This window comes from Monosiga brevicollis, genomic scaffold (genome assembly GCF_000002865.3).
Source record: "Monosiga brevicollis MX1 MONBRscaffold_52 genomic scaffold, whole genome shotgun sequence".
NCBI classification, from domain to species: Eukaryota; class Choanoflagellata; order Craspedida; family Salpingoecidae; genus Monosiga; species Monosiga brevicollis.
This window is the reverse complement of record NW_001865089.1, coordinates 40,702-59,019: the sequence shown is the minus strand read 5'-3', so window position 1 is coordinate 59,019 and position 18,318 is coordinate 40,702. Positions and strand designations below refer to the sequence as shown.

General features: G+C 55.2%; 6 protein-coding genes across 6 annotated transcripts; 2 read left to right on the top strand and 4 right to left on the bottom strand.

Moving 5' to 3' along the window:
• Window positions 1-292: 292 nt before the first annotated feature.
• On the top strand, window positions 293-2,172 carry MONBRDRAFT_30456 (uncharacterized protein; the record flags this gene model as incomplete). Its single annotated transcript, XM_001750912.1, has 8 exons — window positions 293-419; window positions 491-559; window positions 887-1,035; window positions 1,152-1,261; window positions 1,382-1,478; window positions 1,556-1,848; window positions 1,968-2,025; window positions 2,122-2,172. 8 exons carry the CDS (start codon window positions 293-295, stop codon window positions 2,170-2,172), a joined length of 954 nt encoding a protein of 317 aa, XP_001750964.1.
• Window positions 2,173-3,882: 1,710 nt separating this feature from the next.
• Window positions 3,883-6,368, bottom strand: MONBRDRAFT_13003 (uncharacterized protein; the record flags this gene model as incomplete). Its single annotated transcript, XM_001750894.1, has 4 exons — window positions 3,883-3,966; window positions 4,047-4,232; window positions 4,716-4,797; window positions 4,939-6,368. The coding sequence occupies 4 exons, from the start codon at window positions 6,366-6,368 to the stop codon at window positions 3,883-3,885; spliced, it is 1,782 nt and encodes a 593-aa protein (XP_001750946.1).
• Window positions 6,369-6,881: 513 nt separating this feature from the next.
• On the top strand, window positions 6,882-10,394 carry MONBRDRAFT_39350 (uncharacterized protein). The gene is made up of 4 exons (XM_001750911.1): window positions 6,882-6,915; window positions 7,472-8,221; window positions 8,668-8,913; window positions 9,734-10,394. Exons 2-4 carry the CDS (start codon window positions 7,497-7,499, stop codon window positions 10,365-10,367), a joined length of 1,605 nt encoding a protein of 534 aa, XP_001750963.1. The 5' UTR covers window positions 6,882-6,915; window positions 7,472-7,496; the 3' UTR covers window positions 10,368-10,394.
• A 154-nt stretch (window positions 10,395-10,548) lies between these two features.
• On the bottom strand, window positions 10,549-12,472 carry MONBRDRAFT_13001 (uncharacterized protein; the record flags this gene model as incomplete). The annotated part of the gene is made up of 4 exons (XM_001750893.1): window positions 10,549-10,650; window positions 10,782-11,338; window positions 11,461-12,046; window positions 12,209-12,472. The coding sequence occupies 4 exons, from the start codon at window positions 12,470-12,472 to the stop codon at window positions 10,549-10,551; spliced, it is 1,509 nt and encodes a 502-aa protein (XP_001750945.1).
• Window positions 12,473-13,509: 1,037 nt separating this feature from the next.
• Window positions 13,510-16,365, bottom strand: MONBRDRAFT_13000 (uncharacterized protein; the record flags this gene model as incomplete). Its single annotated transcript, XM_001750892.1, has 8 exons — window positions 13,510-13,617; window positions 13,779-14,021; window positions 14,132-14,355; window positions 14,480-14,611; window positions 14,700-14,771; window positions 15,472-15,673; window positions 15,816-16,005; window positions 16,124-16,365. 8 exons carry the CDS (start codon window positions 16,363-16,365, stop codon window positions 13,510-13,512), a joined length of 1,413 nt encoding a protein of 470 aa, XP_001750944.1.
• Window positions 16,366-17,302: 937 nt separating this feature from the next.
• Window positions 17,303-18,132, bottom strand: MONBRDRAFT_30452 (uncharacterized protein; the record flags this gene model as incomplete). Its single annotated transcript, XM_001750891.1, has 3 exons — window positions 17,303-17,461; window positions 17,600-17,814; window positions 17,973-18,132. 3 exons carry the CDS (start codon window positions 18,130-18,132, stop codon window positions 17,303-17,305), a joined length of 534 nt encoding a protein of 177 aa, XP_001750943.1.
• Between the last annotated feature and the right edge of the window lie 186 nt (window positions 18,133-18,318).

The following is an 18,318-nucleotide window of genomic DNA, read 5'->3' as shown; positions in this document are numbered from 1 at the left end:
CACTGCCACTGCCACTGCCACTGGCCACGTCGACTGCCTCTTCCTGCTGCTGCTGCTGCTGCTGCTGCTGCTTCTTCCTCTCTCTCTCTCTCTCTCTCTCTCTCTCTCTCTCTCTCTCTCTCTCTCTCTCTCTCTCTCTCTCTTTTTCGCTCTTCAAGCGAAAAAGTAAAATACAAAAAAGGTGTAAGAGACAGTGTGATATGAATTACACTTTAGAGGGGTAAAGAGTGTATTGGACCGTAGACTATGCAGCATGAACACTGCAGTTTCTTAAAGAGAAAAGTGAAAAGGTATGTGCTCGCTGGCTCTCTCTGGCTCTCTGGCTTTCTGGCTCTCTGCCTCTGCCCCTGTCTCTGTCTCTGTCTCTCTGCCTCTGTCTCTCTGTCTCTCTCTGTCTCTCTCTGTCTATCTGTCTCTCTGTAGCTTTCTCTCTCTCTCTGTCGCGCTCGTTCTCTCTCTCTCTCTCCCTCTCTCTCCTCTCTCTCTGTAGCTCTCTCTCTCCTCTCTCTGTCTCTCTGTCTCTCTCTCTCTCTCTGTCTCTCTCTCTGTGTGTGTGTGTGTGTCCCTGATCTCTCTGTCTTTGATCGCTCTTGATCTCTTCGGGTGGCGGCGGTGGCGGTGTTGGCGGCAGAGCAGGTGCTGGCAGAGGAGTTCTCGTGCTTAAATGTGTGTGTGTGTGTGAGGGGTGGGGGGTGGGGGGCGATGAAGTCTTCTCCCTCTCTCCCCCTTTCTCTCCCTCTGTATCTCTGTGTGCATGTCTGTCCTCTTGTGCAGGCAGCTCGCGCCTTGGATCGGCCAAAGCTACCGCATCGTCTCAACTGATGCACTTGTGTGTCTGTGTGCTCCATCAATTGCTACGACTACTGCTGCTGCTGGGCGTGATTAGGGATCGTCGTTCATTGGTCAGCCCTGTCGTGGGTGCATGAGGCTTGTCTTTGTCCTTGCGCCTCGACCGCTATCATGGAAGCCGTTCTCGAGCTCCTGGGCTTCCAAAAGGATGTGTTTGGTGAAGTCCGCCGCATGAACAAACGCCAGGTCTGTGGAATCTTACCTCTCAAGCCCATCATGGCCTCGTGTCGTCGTCTCAATTGGACGCCAGCCCTCTCGTCCTGGGATCAGTCTCACGCGTCTTGATCGTGCCTCCACTGCAGCTGGCACATCAAGTGCTCAACTTTGCCATGATCGTCTTTTCTGCCCTCATGATCTGGAAGGGTCTGATGGTGGTGACGGGCAGCGAGAGCCCCATTGTCGTTGTTCTCAGGTTCATCAACTCCCCCTTCTTGATGCCCCGCATGCCTGCCACTCACAGTGACTGGAATGGCCTCTCATAATACGACAACCTGTGCTCCAACTTGTGCTCTTGTTCCCGCATCCGCTTCAGTGGAAGCATGGAACCCGCCTTTCAGCGTGGCGATTTACTCTTTCTGACCTACAATCGCACTGATCCGATTCGTGTTGGCGAGATTGTCGTCTTCAAGGTAGAGCTCGTAACCTGCCCCTGCTTTTCAAGGCCACCATCCTCAGCTCATTTTTTTCAATAAACGAACAACACTAGGTTGAGGGCAGAGATATTCCCATTGTTCATCGCGTGCTCAAGCTACATGAAGAGTGTGTCGATCTATCCTTGGTTTCCAGAGCTGTCCAACCAACGATGATTTTCCCATACCCCCTTCTTACCTTTGCTTTTGCTTCTGCTTCTGCCTCTGCTTCCTACTGCCCATCTCTTAGCAAGCAAGGCAACATCAAGTTTTTGACCAAGGGTGATAACAATCGTGTTGATGACCGGGGACTGTACGCACAGGGCCAGCTCTGGCTCAAACCCAAGGACGTGGTTGGCCGAGCACGAGGGTTCGTCCCTGGCATCGCCTCTCCACGCAACGCCCCCGTCGTGTCCCTTGCTTGTGCACGCCCGTAAACCGCGTCTGATTGCCTCCACGCGACTTGACCGACCTTTTTGATCATCTTAGATTCATCCCTTACGTGGGCATTGTCACCATTCTTATGAACGACTATCCCGCCTTAAAGGTGGGTCGTCGCCCGCTCGCACTTGCGCCTGTTGCTGGCTTGACCTTCTCTGCTCTTCTTACACCGCCTTTCGATTTTGATACTGTAACACCACAGTTTATACTGCTAGCCACCTTGGGTGCGTATGTGCTACTGCACAAGGAGTAGGCGACAAGCTCGACGACATTTGTAGCTTGCCCACAATCCCGACAAAAAAAAAAAGCAAACCAGTGATCTCGATGGACACTGACGCTGCGTGCGTTTAATCCTTGAGCTGAAATCGAAACGACAGAGCCAAGCATGCCAACAAATGCAAACTCACACGTACCGCTCTGCTTTTGCTGCACCTGGGGCACCCTTTGCTGATCCGATGCGCCATGCTGATGTCATGATTATTGGCGATGGGGACCACGAGAAAATGAAGAAAGAAGTCAATCACACCTTGACGCGCCTTTGAATGTTTGCAACAGGCCAATCTGATGTGATGTAGCTTTGTACGCCTATGGCGCTGTTGGTTCCAAGGCAAGAGATCAGCACGTATGACCCTTTTTCGTCTGTCGCTGGCGCAAGAGATCAGCACGTCTCGGCCTTTTGCCAACCTGTGGTGTTTGACCGTGGCAGACCAACATCAAATCCGACGTCACGACCTGAACAGAGGCTTTCAGAGTGCGAGCCTGAGACCACGATCAGACGCGATGGCCAATCAATCAAGCTACCAGAATCCCGGGGAAGAAGATAAAAAAAGCACACGGTCGGGCGTGTTCTTCCCCTCGTTCCTGAACTTGCTCGTCAACTAGCTCTTGGATATCTCCCCCAATCCCTGAAGCTCGATTCCCTCGCTCTGTGTGTCTCTGTGTGTCTCTGTGTGTCTCTATGTGTCTCTGTGTGTCTCTGTCTCTGGCAATTGACCTCTCTCTTCCTGAGTCTCTCTTTGTGAATCTCAAAGCGTTTTGCATGCATGAATGCATGCAAAACACAGACTGACGGCGAGACTGGAGGCCGTGTGCGAGGAGGCAGGCGGGTTGGCAGTTGGGAACGGACGAGAATGCGGACGTGCTTACTCCTGGCCTTTGAGTTGCTCGCGCTGGGCCCGGTCAAGTGGTCCAGGGCTCAAGTGGCAACAACGCCGAGTGGTGAACCTCAACCCTTTGATGGTAGGCCACGCTGCCGCGCCGGCGTGTACCTGGCCGTGCTCACCAGTAGCTTGCTGCATGCATCACCCCTTCTCAGTGCCTCTCACGACGCCCAGCTGGCCCACCACGGGCCAGGCAGATCCACCCTTTGCCGAGTCAGCACAAGGCGTGACCATTATTATCGGTGAGCGATCGCCTGATTCTTTTTGCTTCCGAGACTGGGCTCATCAAGAAACTTTGTGACTGTTTGGCTCATGTTGGCAGCCGCCGTATGCGGTGCGCTTGCACTGGGCTTGGTGGTGGCTGTGGTCTGTTTTTGCCAACGCGTGCGTGTTGACCCGACGCTGGAACAACAGGAGCGCCTTGGCAACCTTGAGGTCAGTTTACCGACGTGATCCTTGTTTCGTGCACGAATGAGGGATGTTTCCCACCAAAAAATGAGCCGTCTGACTGCTGGCGCTTGATGGTCGATCCACCAATGCTAGATGGATGCCTTGGAAGGATCGCTGCCCTCTTTCAAGGGCGCTCGCAGTATCGGCGCGTGGCTGAATCACGAGCCCGCCACACCTCGGCCACATGCCGCTCCTCTCTCCTGACCATCATCCTTGTTTTATTTATTGACGGTACACCGGGTTTTTTTTTATAATATTCATCGTTTCGCAGTTTAATAGACTTCAGTAGACATGCCTATGGCACATTGTGGGAATATGGATGTTGCTGTCTTTGTGATGGAACGCATTGACCGTCACCTGTACGGCTGACGAGTCTGCTCGGCATAGAGCCGTGCTTGCCACAGCAATGGTGGTGAGAGCACCACGGAGCCTTCCCCCTATTCGAGGGGCAAGAGCGTGCGAGGGTCAGCATTTGGACTGTTCCTCGAGATACCTCTGCAGCACATTGCGGTCTTACTTGGACGGACGAGGACCGTCTCGAAGATTGGCCACGCCTTGTGGCTGACGATCGCCGTGTGTGCTGCTTAGCCCCTGGGGTCTTGGCCGGCTTTGTATCAACGTCATCCAATGGCCCCTGCCATGCTGGACGCGGGCTGGCACTCCGCGCGTGGGTGGTGGCTGCGCCGCCAAGCTGCGATTTCTTCTGGTAGCACAAGCGGTGGAGGCCCAAAGAGCATGAGAGGAAAGAAATTGCAATGTGCATTGCACAAGCACGAAGTTGGGCATCAGTGCGAGATGAGCATACGTGTTTTTTGAGCCAGGCCGCGTAGGCACGCTCGGCCTTGGCGCGACGCTCGGCCAGCGCTTGTGCCTGCTGACGGACCCTCTCTAGCTCTGTGCGGACGACCGAGAGTAATGGTTGTCAGGCAGATGCAACGAGCTGGGGGAAAAGAAAAGAAAGAAAAGTAAGGGCCTCTCAGCACGGCGCGTGGTAAAAATGGCAGACCTTGTTGGCGAGACTCCTTCTCGCGCTCGGCCACCATCTCGAGCCATTCATTGACAGAGGCGACCTGGCCACACCAATGACGCGTGAGCGTATCTCGGGTCGACCAAAAGTCGACACTCAAAGAAAGTCAAGGCAAGAAAAGCAAGCGGGGTGGGGCGGCGAAAAAGTATGCTGCGTAACCTGTTGACGATCGCGTTCCGCTTTGCGTTGTTGGCGTTCTTCCTCAGCAGCTTGTGCCGCAGCCGCAGCGTCCAGCTCTTGTCTTGGAAAGCAGAAAAAGGAAAATGAAGAACACAAGGAAGAAAGCATGAGCCAAAGCCCGTGTCAAGGCGGCGCGGTTGGGTCGGCATGCAGTCACCAGGTAGCGAGCCAGTGGCCAGCGGGAGCTGGTATATGAACCTACTGTTCGCGTTCGCGATCTTCTTTATTCTTCCCATTAAGCCAGAGGAAAAACATGTCTTCAGCGCGCTGGCGCTGGCGGCGTTCAGCAGCCAGGCGCTCGGCCTCCTTGCGATCCTGCTCTGCCTGTAACCCGCTCCCGGGGAGCATGGATGAGACCGATCGGCAGAACGGAACATGACAAAAGCAGGAACAACATGTCGAAAAGAAGGGACGTACCTCGGCTTCGCGAGCAGCATGTCGAGCTTGCCGCTGTGCTTCATCCTTGGCGCGGGCCCAATCGTCGAAGGTTTGGCCGCGCAAGGGACGAGTTGACTTGAGCACGCGCGATGCTTCGGCGGTACCATGGGTCTTGGAGGCAGGCTTCGACCCGGCTGCTTCTTGACGAGGGCGACGACTCGGAGCCTTGACTTTTGCACTGTGACGTGCTTGAGCGCGATATGCCAAGCGATCCTGATAGAGATGACGGTGACGGCAGCGGCCTGAAGCGCATTCATCATCGCTTTCATCGTCATCGCTATGTGCGTGAGCAGGGTGCGGGTCGTGGTCAGAAACGTCATCTGCACGGTCCGACAAGCCTTTGAGTCGTGAGGCAGGTGACAAACGACGGCGGCGGCGGGCAATGTCAGGTTGCGAGGATGAATGTTTATTGCTTTTGCGTTGCGCCGGGCCGTCTCGCCTCGCCTTGTCATCGGCGCCGTGGTCTTGATCTTGGTCTTGGTCGACATCCTCGTCGTCGTCCTCGTCGTCATCATCATCATCATCTTCCTTATATTGCTGCCCAAAGGTGGGCCTGACTGTTGGTTCAAGCTGCATCTGCAAGAGCTCATGAAGCGCAGCCCGCTCATCCGCAGCCTGCGCGTCAGCAGCGTGATTGGCTTCTGGCGGGTCTGCCTGACTCGCGTGGTCGGGGGCTTTCTGATCCACAGGGTCATGACCAGAGTGCAGAGCTGAACCATTGACGTTGCCACCAGTCTTGGCGTCAACTAGGTCAACGGCATCAGGGGCAATGTTGCCATTATTATCATCATCATCATCATCATCATCACTGTGGTCATTGGTGAGAGCAGCAGCAAAGTCGGGCTCTCGCCAGGGATAGGTGTAGCGCGAGCCAACTTGTACGGCCGGGCCGGCGGGAATGCGCGCGCGAGGAGGTGGAGCTGCAGGGAGCGGGGATGCAGGTTCTGATGCAGTTGATGCCTGACTGGCGGGTGAGTGGGTGATGGAGATGTCCAAGGGTTGCTGATCCAGCTTGGGCGTTCCTGGGGCGGCTTGATCTTGTTTGGCAGCCGGCTCATACCCGCGCGCCGTGTAGTGAAAATACCTCGGACCCCCACCACCACTGCCGTTGCTGCTTGATGTGCTGCCACTCAACCCAGCCCACGCCAGCGTCTCCCGCCAAGGCATGCGCCCACTTCCCGCGGCCGCCGCCATCCAGACGTTGACAAGCCGATCGGTCGCGTGTGTGTGTGTGTGGTGTGTGTGTCCGTTAAAAATTTCGAGAAAATTTCGAGCTCAAGCTCGGGGTTGAAAATAGAGAGTCATGGTACAGAATAAGTCTGGCAGTGGGTCAGGATGAAAGTAAAATACATCTGGGGTTTGTTCGTTGGGCTTGTACTTGGAGGGGGTGGTACAGTTAAAGAACCAAGTGTTGTTATCGGACGGTTGCTAAGCGGCGATATTTTGTGAAGTTTGGGCAAAGTTTTTTCGCAACGCGCCATTGCGCAGTCTCCAACAGAAAGGCCCACCACACCTGCACGCCTGTCGAGAAGCGTGATTAGCTTACCACCACCACACCTAAGCAATACTTACACCTGGTAACCAAAGACTCACAGTTGGTAGATCCGTGTGTGTGTCACACAAACCAGCATGTAAAACACCTGTTCCCACCACAGGTTCGCATGTGTGGCAACGAAGCGTTTATTTTCCCTCTCTCTCTCTCTCTCTCTCTCTCTCACACACATTTACACACAACTGAACGGTGAGTGTGTGTCGGTTAGTGGCGTACCTCTCTCCTCTGGCGCTCGCTGCGGAGAAATGGCAGCGGGCTTTGGTGGTTGTGTGCATTCAAAAATGGCTCTGTAGTGATGCGGAGAGGTGGTGGAGTTGTTGGGTATTGCAATGGGGAACGTGGTGTCGGGGTCGTGGGATGGCTGATGCGGTTTTTTTTTTTTATTCAAACGGTTGTCAACGATGTTGTGAACGCGTGCTGGTTTGAACAAACAAGACGCGAACCTGTACGCCGGCAGCGCCAGCACACAGCACACAGCACACACATGCGCGCACACACTTTCCCTCGTGGGTCCCCGTTGAAGAGCCTGGTTGCCCGCAGTTGTTCTTTGATGTTGTCGCCCCCCTTTTTTTTTTCTTGTTTTGACAGTACCGCGGCCAAGTTTTTTTTTTTTTTTTTCCCGTCTTTGGATTGCCCATATTTGGCACATATCCATTTCCCTTTCCTACGGCTGGCTCGCATCATTGATTTTCTCTCTTACAACGGGTGTTGCTTTTGTCGCCGCCTCGCCCACGTCACGTCATAGGACGACATCTCAGCCAACAGCGAGTATGTCGGCAATCACTCAGCTCAACCCCAAGGCCGAGGTGGCGCGCGCCGCCGTGGCCCTTCAGATGAACTCGACCGCGGCGCGAGGTCTGCAAGATGTGCTCAAGTCCAACCTCGGCCCCAAGGGTACCATGAAGATGCTTGTCTCTGGATCGGGCGACATTAAGCTCACCAAGGACGGCAACGTCCTCCTCAACGACATGCAGATCCAGCACCCCACGGCTTCCCTGATTGCCCGTGCCGCCACAGCCCAGGACGACATTACCGGCGATGGCACCACCTCCAACGTTCTCTTGATTGGCGAGCTGCTTAAGCAAGCCGAGCTGTACATTAGCGAGGGCCTCCACCCACGCCTCGTCGTTGATGGCTTTGAAAAGGCCAAGGATGTTGCTCTGGAAGTGCTTGACAAGATCAAGTCTGACCGCGAGGTCGATCGTGAGCTCCTCTGCAAGGTAGCCCGCACTTCCCTCCGCACCAAGGTTTCGCAGAAGATGGCCGATCAGCTCACCGAGACAGTTGCCGATGCCGTCCTGGCCATTCGCCAAGACAAGTCCCCCATCGACCTCTTTATGATCGAGATCATGACCATGAAGCACAAGACAGAGACAGACACCTCCCTGATCCGTGGCATTGTCCTCGATCACGGCTCTCGCCACCCCGACATGCCCAAGCGCCTTGAAAATGCCTACGTCCTCACCTGCAACGTGTCCCTCGAGTATGAGAAGACGTGAGTGGTGTCCTCCGCCAGGTCTTATCAAATTTTGGCCTTGCTCTACTTGTCTACTTGCTGTGGGTATTACATATGCCTGCATGTGTGGTGTGGTCACGTGATGAAAACGAGACGGGCGGACAGAACTCGAGGACTGTACAACCCTCGGCTTTATACATGTTGAACGTCTCGATCCGATGACTTCTCCCACTGTTTTCCCAATCTGTTGTATATTTTCTTTTGCACTTGCTTGCGTGTGCCGCGTGATGAAAACGAGACGGGCGGACAGAATTCGAGGACTGTACAACCCTCGGCTTTACACATGTTGAACGTCTCCATCTTATGGCACACGCTTTTGATATCTTTTTAAACACGTAGTTTCCCCTCCCCCATTTTTTTTTTTTTGGTTATTTTGCCTGTTGCACTTACCCTCATGTTCTCATGGCCCTCCTCTCTGCTAACAGCGAGATTAACTCTGGCTTTTTCTACAAGACGGCCCAGGAGCGCGAGGCCATGGCCATTGCAGAGCGCAAGTTTATCGACGATCGCGTGCAGCGCATCATCGACCTCAAGCGCAAGGTCTGCACCGAGGAGAACGGCAAGTCCTTTGTCATTGTCAACCAAAAGGGTATTGATCCCATCTCCCTTGACCTACTGGCCAAGGAGAACATCATTGCCCTGCGTCGTGCCAAGCGCCGCAACATGGAACGGTTCGTACCATAGACGCCGGCTTGTTTTCTCGAGTCTTTACGTGTTTTACATCCTTTTCCACTCCTTTTCTTACACACAAAACACATCAAACCACATGACTCGCCATCCCTTGAACGACCCTTGGAGCATTTGTGATGATTTTTTTCACAGACCTGTACCGAGCGATACCGTTCCTTTGGAGTGGTATCAATGCGGATATGTGCTGCTGAAATGCTCCGAGTCATCGTTGATTGTTCGACATGATGTGCCTTGTTGTCGTTGTTGTATGCTTGTGGTGGGCAAGTGCGTGGCTTTTGCTACGCCTTTGGCCTCAGGTCAAAAGCATTGTTGATGATATATTTCACAGACCTGTACCGAGCGACCCAAGCTTCGGCTTGGTGTCAATGCGGACATGTTGCCTCTGAAATGCTTCTTTGTACCCCTTTTTTTCTGGCCGTTCGTGTTTTACGCTCTACTACATGCATTGGTCGTGAGCATTGGTGATGATATATTTCACAGACCTGTACCGAGCGACCCAAGCTTCGGCTTGGTGTCAATGCGGACATGTTGCCTCTGAAATGCTTGCTTTTACATTGTGTTTCACTCTCTACTACATGCATTGGTCGTGAGCATTGGTGATGATATATTTCACAGACCTGTACCGAGCGACCCGAGCATTAGTTTGGTGTCTATGCGGACATGTTGCCTCTGAAATGCTTGCTTTTTCTGTTGCCCATCCGTGCTTGTGTTGGTTTGCTTTCTTGGTGTCGATGAAGAACCAGGCCATGCCTCCCTGTTTTGCTGACCACCGTGTGTTTGCCCTGCCGTTTTCATTTACAGGGTGACGCTGGCTTGTGGTGGCATGGCCATGAACTCAGTGGATGATTTGGATGAGTCTGTGCTTGGTCATGCTGGCGTTGTGTACGAACACGTGCTCGGTGAGCAAAAGTACACTTTTATTGAGGAGGTCGAGAACCCCCGGTCTGTGACCATTTTGATCAAGGCGCCAAACGACTACACCATCAGTCAGATCAAGGACGCCGTGCGTGACGGTCAGCGTGCCGTCAAGAACGCCATTGATGACAACAGCGTTGTCCCTGGTGCCGGTGCTTTTGAAATTGCGGCACATCGCGCCCTGGTTGAGGCCAAGCGCAACGTCAAGGGCCGTGCCCGCCTTGGTATCCAGGCTTTTGCCGATGCCCTGCTCGTCATCCCCAAGACGCTGGCTCAGAACGCGGGTTTCGACCCCCAGGACACCATTGTCACCTTGCTTGAGGAGGCGCAAGACTCAGACGATGTTGTTGGTGTGGACATTAACACTGGTGAGGCCTGCCTGCCCACAGATGAGGGCATTGTCGACAACATTTGCGTCAAGCGCCAGCTGCTCAAGTCATGTACGATGATTGCCTCTTCCCTGTTGCTTGTCGATGAGGTCATGCGTGCCGGCCTCTCTTCGTTGAAACCTGGAGAATAAACCTCCCGATAATCGACTGTATATGAGAATAAACACTACTCTAGTCTGTCTGAAACAAATTGCCAACAGCTGGAGAGGGGGTGTCACTTTTATCATTTCAATTGGCGACATGACCAAGAGGAACAAAAGTAACCAGGCTTGAAACATGCAAGAGCTTGAATGTGTGCATGCGCGAAGCTCCTTACAGGGGGGTGCCGAAGCGAGAGTGCAAGAGGTCGTACAACAAGGCCACGCCATAGCCGGTGCCACGCTCTCCCTCAAACGCGGGGGCTGCCATGTCAATCTACAAGGGGAGGAGAGGGGGGGAGGAGAAGGGCAAGCACCAAACCACCACAACGCCAAGCAAAAGATGAGAAAGGAAACCAGCCCACAAGGACGGGCCGGGGAGGGCGCTTGAATGTGCGGCAAACTCACGTGCAGCCAGGCGTGTTGGTCCACAAAGCCGTCGGGCAAGTGATTGCCAATGAACTGGGCGGCACAAGACACTTGAGCGTTGGAGCGGTTGCGAACGCTGTTCTTCATATCAGCGACCGAGCTGGCAAACTCGTTGGAAAAGAGCTCGGGGCACCACATGAGGGGATGGGTCAAGTCACCGCTGCGTCGGCCAGCACGCACGGCGTCTTGCTCAACGTCCTCGCTGCTGCACACAATGCCTGCATGCAGCTGGCCCGTGGCAATGCCCTGGGCGCCTGTGAGGGTGCACATGTTTAGCAGCAACTCAGGCTTGAAGGTCTGTGCGGCATAGGACACGGCATCCGCGAGGACGAGGCGACCCTCGGCGTCGGTGTTGTTGATCTCGACCGTCTTGCCGCTGTACATGACATGAATATCGTCGGGACGTGTGGCGCGTGGGCCCACGGCGTTTTCAGCACAAGCCAGCAAACAGTAGAGATTCTGGGAAAAGCCTGTTTTGACCAGGGTGGCAAAAGCGTGAAGCACGCCCGCCGCGCCACCCATGTCCCGCTTCATGCCTGTACAAATGCCAAAGCAAAATGATTCGTGAGTGCGGAACAGGCGAGCAACAGAGAGAGAGACAGAGAGAGAGACAGAGAAAGAAAGAGAGAGCGCAAGAGTGGGTGCCGCAACGACATACCAGGCATGAACGTCTTGCCCTTGATGGAGAGACCTCCCGTGTCGTAGACAATGCCCTTGCCAGCCATGGCCACGGCGCGGGTGGCACCGGCGGGCTCATGCTTGAGCACGACCAGACGAGGGCCATCCTCGGCTGCCTTGCCAACGCCATAGATGCCACCAAAGCCCTGTGCCTGCAAATCCTCGCCAATCACCTCTTCAACCACCACACCGGGGAGCGTGTCCGCCACAGCGCGAGCATGGGCGGCCAGCTCGGAGACGGGGAGCTCGTTGCATGGCATGTCTACCAGGCGCGCGCACTGGCGGACGTGCTCCGCAAGGATGGTGGCATGCTGGAGCACAGTCTCGTTGGTGAAAAAGCTCTGGCCCAGGTGGAAGGAGATGGTGACGTGGGTGCTTGAGGACGTCTCGCTCGCGTTTTTCTTGCGCGTGTAGATTTGGCAAGTGCGCGCCACAGCGGCCGTCAGGGCCACAACGGCACCGCGCGACTCCACTTCATCCTCGATACTTGGCAGCACAACCACCACCGAGGTGCGTGCACCACTGTCCACGTCGCTGATGAGTCGGCTCACCGCATCCGGGCGATACTAGAAGCAGGCGTTGGCAAATCATTGAATGTCGTGTGTCAGTGGCTTTCCGTCAGCGGATGAGACTAAATTCGGGTTTTCTCGTTTACTTGTTGGCACACAGTCCCCTTCACCCTTGAGGCATCCGTCCGTGCGAGTGGCTGCTGCCAGGGGCTGACTCACCTTGCAATTGTAGCGAGTGGATTCCTCGGGGATGAAGACAAGGTCAATCAGACGCACGTCGGCACCCGCATGGGCGACAGTGGCGTGAGCCTTGCCACCGCGCTGGCCCGAGACGGAAGCACCCCGGCACACGGCCACCAGCAAGTCGGCATTCTCCGCCTCCAAAACGGGCAAAGCTTCCTCAATCGCCGAGCGGAACCCCACGTACACGGTCCGCTGAGCCGTCGTATCAGGCTGCGCCGCCACAACAATCGTCGCTGGCATTGTTGCGGTCAACAAGAACGAAGAAAATAAAGAGAGGGAAGAGAGAGAGAGCGTGTGTGAGAGAGAGAGAGAGAGAGAGAGAGAGAGAGAGAGAGAGAGAGAGAGAGAGAGAGAGAGAGAGAGAGAGAGAGAGAGAGAGAGAGAGAAAGACAGACAGACAGACAGACAGACAGACAGACAGACAGACAGACAGACAGACAGACAGACAGACAGAGACAGAGAGACAGACAGAGACAGACAGAGACAGACAGAGACAGACAGAGAGACAGACAGAGAGACAGAGGGACAGAGACAGAGACAGAGACAGAGACAGAGAGAGACAGAGACAGAGAGAGACAGAGACAGAGACAGAGACAGAGACAGAGACAGAGACAGAGAGAGAGACAGAGAGAGACAGAGAAAGACAGAGAGAGACAGAGACAGAGAGAGAGAGAGAGAGAGACACACACACACACACACACACAGAGGGAGAGAGAGAGACAGAGAGAGACAGAGAGAGAATTCATTGTTGTCTTGGCACACACAAACACAGAACCAGAGAGTTAGAGTGTGTTCAAGGTTCAGAGTCTGGCCATGTCTTGTGGGCGTGGGTTGAGGTGGTGTGAGCCGTACACTCCAAAAAGTGTGCATGAAATAGATTGGCAAAGGGACGGAGGAAAGCAGAACTAAGGGAAACAGGGGAAGAAGGGGTCAAGAGAAGGCACACGACAAAACTCGGCGGCGTGTGGAAGAGATCTGGGCCACGCGCTTGTTGAGGACGCGCAGGCTCCACCCGACACTTGGCAACACCACACCACACATCAAGAGGCACTGGCTAAAGGATTTCCTGAATGAAAGCAAGGGGACGAGGAACAGTAAATCAAAAGACAAACAAGCAAAAAAAAAATAAAAACCAGGAAGGGGGAGACAACAAGGAATGACACAAACGCGAACTAGAGGTGTGCAACGTGCGCGTGATCGCGCACGTTGCACACACAAACACACACTGATGCCAGTTCCCAGGTTGGTGTGTCAAGTCTTTTCGAACAAAGGGGTTGTTACTCGTCGTCCTCTTCGTCATCATCAATCGGCTTGAGACCCTTCAGGAGCGGGGCCGGCGTTGCCGGTCCCACGGCCTCGGGGTCCAGTTCCTCCTCACGCTGTGCCTGCGAGAGCAAACCAAGCAAAAAGCCCAGCTGTCGATAATCAATCTGCATCATCATCGAGCGCAAACGCACAAAGCCAGTCAGATGAGATTCGTGCACCGCCGCCCAGGAAATGCCCGCTCCACCCCACCCCCCCGACTCGCGGCGGCTTCCATCCTTACCTTGCCCAGCTGTTCCGTATCAATGATGCTCCAGACGGTGCCGAGCGTCTCCATGGGCAGGCCAGACATCATCATCAAGGGCCGCATCTGCTGGCCATCCAGCATACCGTCCTCGTCGGGCGTCGCCAGCGTCCACACATGCTGGCAGAGCCGCACCAGCTTAGAAACCTCAGCATCATCCTCCTCTTCTTCCGCGGCCTCCTCCGGCTCCGCCTCGGCCTCGGCACCGCCATCACCCAAATCCTGACGTGCCAACAATGTGCAAACGATGGGGAAAGCCAGTACAAAAGTTAAAGTCAGTACCACTCGCCGCCACTCGCCACCCCTGGCAACAACAACGTGTCCTCACACACCAGGTTATTGTTGATACGCTCCACCAACTGAGCCTCATCCTCCTCGTCGCTCGAGTCGGGCGATGCCTCCGGCTCTGAAGCCACCCCGGGGCTTGCAGTGGAAGCCTGCTCCTCCTCGGGCTCAGCATCCGGCTCTGGCACGAGCTCGGGCTGGCTCATGGTGAAGGAGGCCGGTGCGGCACCGTTGGACGAAGGTGCAGGCGAGTTCGCAGCGCTGCTGGTATCTACCAGCAGTTGGAAAAGGCGACCCAGACATCATTATGCGTGATGAGAGTGCTGAAGCGAGAGTTTCCGCGTGCGGACCATGCACAACTTGGCTCGCTCAGACTGTTGTCAAACCCCACGTACTGAGTCGAGCCGAAGCCAGGGCGCCAAAGTCGTCGTCAAAGGCATCCTCGTTGTCGTCCTTGGCCTTGACTGAAGTCTTGGGTGTAGGCGATTTTTTGGGGTTGGTGCCAATGCGGCGAATCGAGTTGATGGCTTTGGGCTACACCGTCCACATCGCCTGGTAAGCCTTCCGTCATGAACCAAACCAAAGGGCCAGGCGCGAGATGTAACAAAAACTCACGTTGATCTGGCTTGAGGTGGCGATGGAAGTCGGTGGCGGTGCACCACGCGCGCGGGCGTATGGGCTGTTGGCCTATGAAAAGGCAGTCAGAAAAAGGTAAGCAAAGGCGCGCATGGGCTCGACGGTGGTCACAGGAGGACTTGACTTGCACAACATGGCTGCCTGTGACTCACGCTCTGTGGTGCTCGGCGCGCTTGGGCAGGGGCAGACAAGCCTGCCGGTGAACCAAAAGCAGGAGATGCCAAGGCCCCGGTCGGGGTAGCGACTGGCTTGGCAGCGGGACTGGCTGAACTGGAAGACTGCGCCGAGGAGGGTGCAAACGCATCGCCAAACTAATCGGGCAGCATGGTTTTCCCAAAGGCATCAGAGGCCGCCGGTGGCACGCCACAAAACGGGGAAAAGCCAAGCGAGAGGACGCCAACGTACAGCAGCAGGGCCCGCAGCATTGCGACCAGCTGGAGAGCTACCAAAGGCCTTGTCCGTAGAGGCTGGTTGACGAACTGAGGCGCGCTTCAAGGCTACCGGCATCATTCGAAAAACCAGGTGAGATCAGCCATGGCCAACAATTGACGCGCGAACCGGCTGGGTAAGGGGACACACCAAACTTGAAATCGCTTTCAAAAGTCTGTTCCAGCTGCCGCAGCTCCTGCTCTTGATCACCGCCAGTACCAGGCCGGGCTAAAGTGCGCCATTGCATCCACATGCCAAGGGATGAGATGGTCTGTCTTTTTAAACGGCAGCGGTGATAGGCGACGCGAGCAAGCAGACATACGAGCGACAAATTGTTGTTTGGGTCGTCGCTGAGAGGCGGTGAGTTGTTGTTTGAGGCGACGAGTCTCCTCCTCCTTCTCCTGCAGTTGTCGCTTGAGGCGCTCGACCTCGTTGTCACTTTGAGCGCGACCGGCAGCACCAAAGCGCGAGCTCGATGTCGAACCATTGCCAGAGCCACCGTTCTGCCCATGTTCCTGCGCCGCCTGGTGCAGGAAGGAGGGCACATGAGCAACCGTAATGACCGAGCGCCTCTCCCCCCCGAATCTTTCTGAGATGGAATGCTTAATTCAAAGGATGCGTTGGGAAATGTGCACAAACGTGCATGCACGGGGCTGGAATTCTCACCCGCTTGAAGGCATCGCCAATGACGTGCATAATCTCAGCGGCCTGATTATAAGACTTGAACGCATAGCATCGCTTGGGCGAGGACAGCTCCTCCTTGGCAATGAAGCAGAAGATGTTGTTGCCTCGGCGATCATCTTGGCAGTAGCTGATGTTGCGGAGCGGCAGATCCAAAAAGACGGTGCCGGTCGTGCTACAAACGTGCGCGAACAAAAAGTCAGCGCATGGCTCAGCTCTGACCGTGAACCAGGACCAAAGACTGGGATGCCCAAGGCAATCAGGATCCAGCACTGGATCAACAGAAAACGCACCGATCCGTGACCTTGACACCACGCGTGCCAACAGAGAGCTCCACTTGGGGTGGGTGCCAGCCCTGGGATTTTCGATAGGTCTTGGTGGTGAGGATGCTATGAAGGGCAAAGTCGACCACGCTGTTGCCGCGCGCATCGGGCACTTCCTCGTGCCCATAGTACTTGACATAGAAGAGACGAAGTCCATGCTGAGCTGCAGCGCGCTGCAGCGCCACGCTTGGCTTTTCGTGTCGCTTAAACATGATGACTTAGACCGAAGCCCCCCCTCCGTCCTTTGGCAAAAGCCGAGCAAAGAGTGGATCAGGAACACAGGGATTGCAGTGAGTGTGGCGAATCAGAGCCGTGAAGCCATACATGGGATGACAATGGCGCACGACCAAGGCTGGCCATATGCAGCCCAAGGATCACACCGCCCCGATCAAGTGACCAAGTGACCAAGTCGGTTCGCTGGAGCCGGCACAAGCCAAAGCGAGCTCACTGACAAGAAGCGAAGCGAAACAACGAGAAGGGGAGGAGAAGGCGGCACTGCATAGCACACCAAGCCTGAAGTGAGTCCCGGGTTTATTTCCATAACGAGCATATCCAGACACCTGATGCAAACCCATGATGAACTGTGCTCTAGACCAGGGTGCCTTCAACGGACCTTGTTCGCTCGATGTGCCGCTGCCGTTTCACCGCTTGAGAAGAAAAAAAAGAAAAAAACCGACTTCAAGCACAACACTGGATTACAACAGCTACTTTTTACACCTGTTGTCAGATTTCAATGAAGAAGAAAGAGATGCAGTTGAATTTTTCGATGCAGGAAAAAGTTGCTGTTGTAATGAGCTGTTGTGGCCCTAGGGCTGCTGACGCTGGCACGATCCGAGAGGAGGCGGGAAGTTGATGGTGCTGCCTGATTGGGAGGGCCGGGCTGTGGATGTGTGTGCAAGTGTGTGCAAGTGCTGTGTGTGGGTGGGTGTGTGTGAGTAGTGTCTTGAGATGAGACTATGTGACCTGCCTGGTGCTGGTCGAATAAGGGCAAGGATTGGGTTTTGTAGAATGCCCGGTGATGAAACGAAGGATTGATAAAGACAAAGCTGTGGTCGCCCAGTCAAGTTTCAAACTAGTTGCATGCATGCGGGCCAGTTTTTTGACAACCGCAAGCCATATCCTCTTGGTCGTAGGTGGGCTTGAAGGCATCTATTGCTCAGTAGAGACCTCAAAGTCAGAGCCTTGCATGTTACGGATGGCATCGAGAACCGCCGTGGGAAAGGGGACCTTGCAGCCCTTGCCGTAGTCAAAGCTGACTAGCCGGCCCCGACCTTCAGCTACGACCTTGTTCTGCTGCTTGGACAGGATCTATGATTGGTTCATCCATCGTCGTGAGCGGAAACAGCGCCCTGGCAAAGACCTTCTGCTCTTGTGCTGACCCCCCCAGCACGCGTGCGTGGATGAAACAAGACGCCATGGGACGGCCCGGTGCCGAGTGTCACACACCTTGAACGCAATGTACATGTCTGCCTCACGGGCATCTTCGGCGCGAACAACGGTGGCAATCTCGTCCGGATGGTAGAGCGGAGAGCGGTAGCGCACATAGTTGTCCGCCATGATCACTGACGCGCCCTTGCCCTCGGACCAGCCCGCATCGTACTCCTTGCTCATTTCCTCAATCATCTGGAAACGCGCATTCTCAAAGTAGCGCAAAAACACGCCTACTCAGGCCCACACGTGCCGGCACGCCGCAGGCGCCATGAATGTGAGCACGACCACGAACACGGTGTCGAATGGAGAACGGCAACCTGGCCAGCTCAGGGCCAAAGAGAAGGAGCAGTTGGCTTCCACAATACAGCTGCTTGGTACCATAACGCACAGTTATTCACGTGGTTGAAGGCATCCAGGTCGCCCCACTGGACCTTCTCCGTGTTGACCACCGCCCAGTCCTTGTACTGGTCCAAAAGCGGGTAACTGGGCCGGAGCTCAGCCAGCACAGACTCGGACAGCGCACGCCGTGCAGCCACTGCCTGGCGCATTGTCGCCTAGACCAGCCATCAACCCCGTGAGTCACCCCAGCCGCCGCGCACCCTCACCCAACAAGAGCCGGACCGTGCCAGTCCTACCGCTGGCCGCTGAATTATCTGTCGCAGCATCGTCTCTGGTCTCCACGTCAATATTTATTCTGTACCAGCGCCATTGAGATACCGTGAGCACCCAGCGAG

Coding starts and splice junctions, on each gene's coding strand:
- MONBRDRAFT_39350 (XM_001750911.1), top strand. CDS start 7,497: ATGTCGGCAATCACTCAGCTCAACCCCAAGGCCGAGGTGGCGCGCGCC. Junction 8,222..8,667: donor TCCCTCGAGTATGAGAAGAC/GTGAGTGGTGTC, acceptor CTCTGCTAACAG/CGAGATTAACTCTGGCTTTT. Junction 8,914..9,733: donor AAGCGCCGCAACATGGAACG/GTTCGTACCATA, acceptor TTTCATTTACAG/GGTGACGCTGGCTTGTGGTG.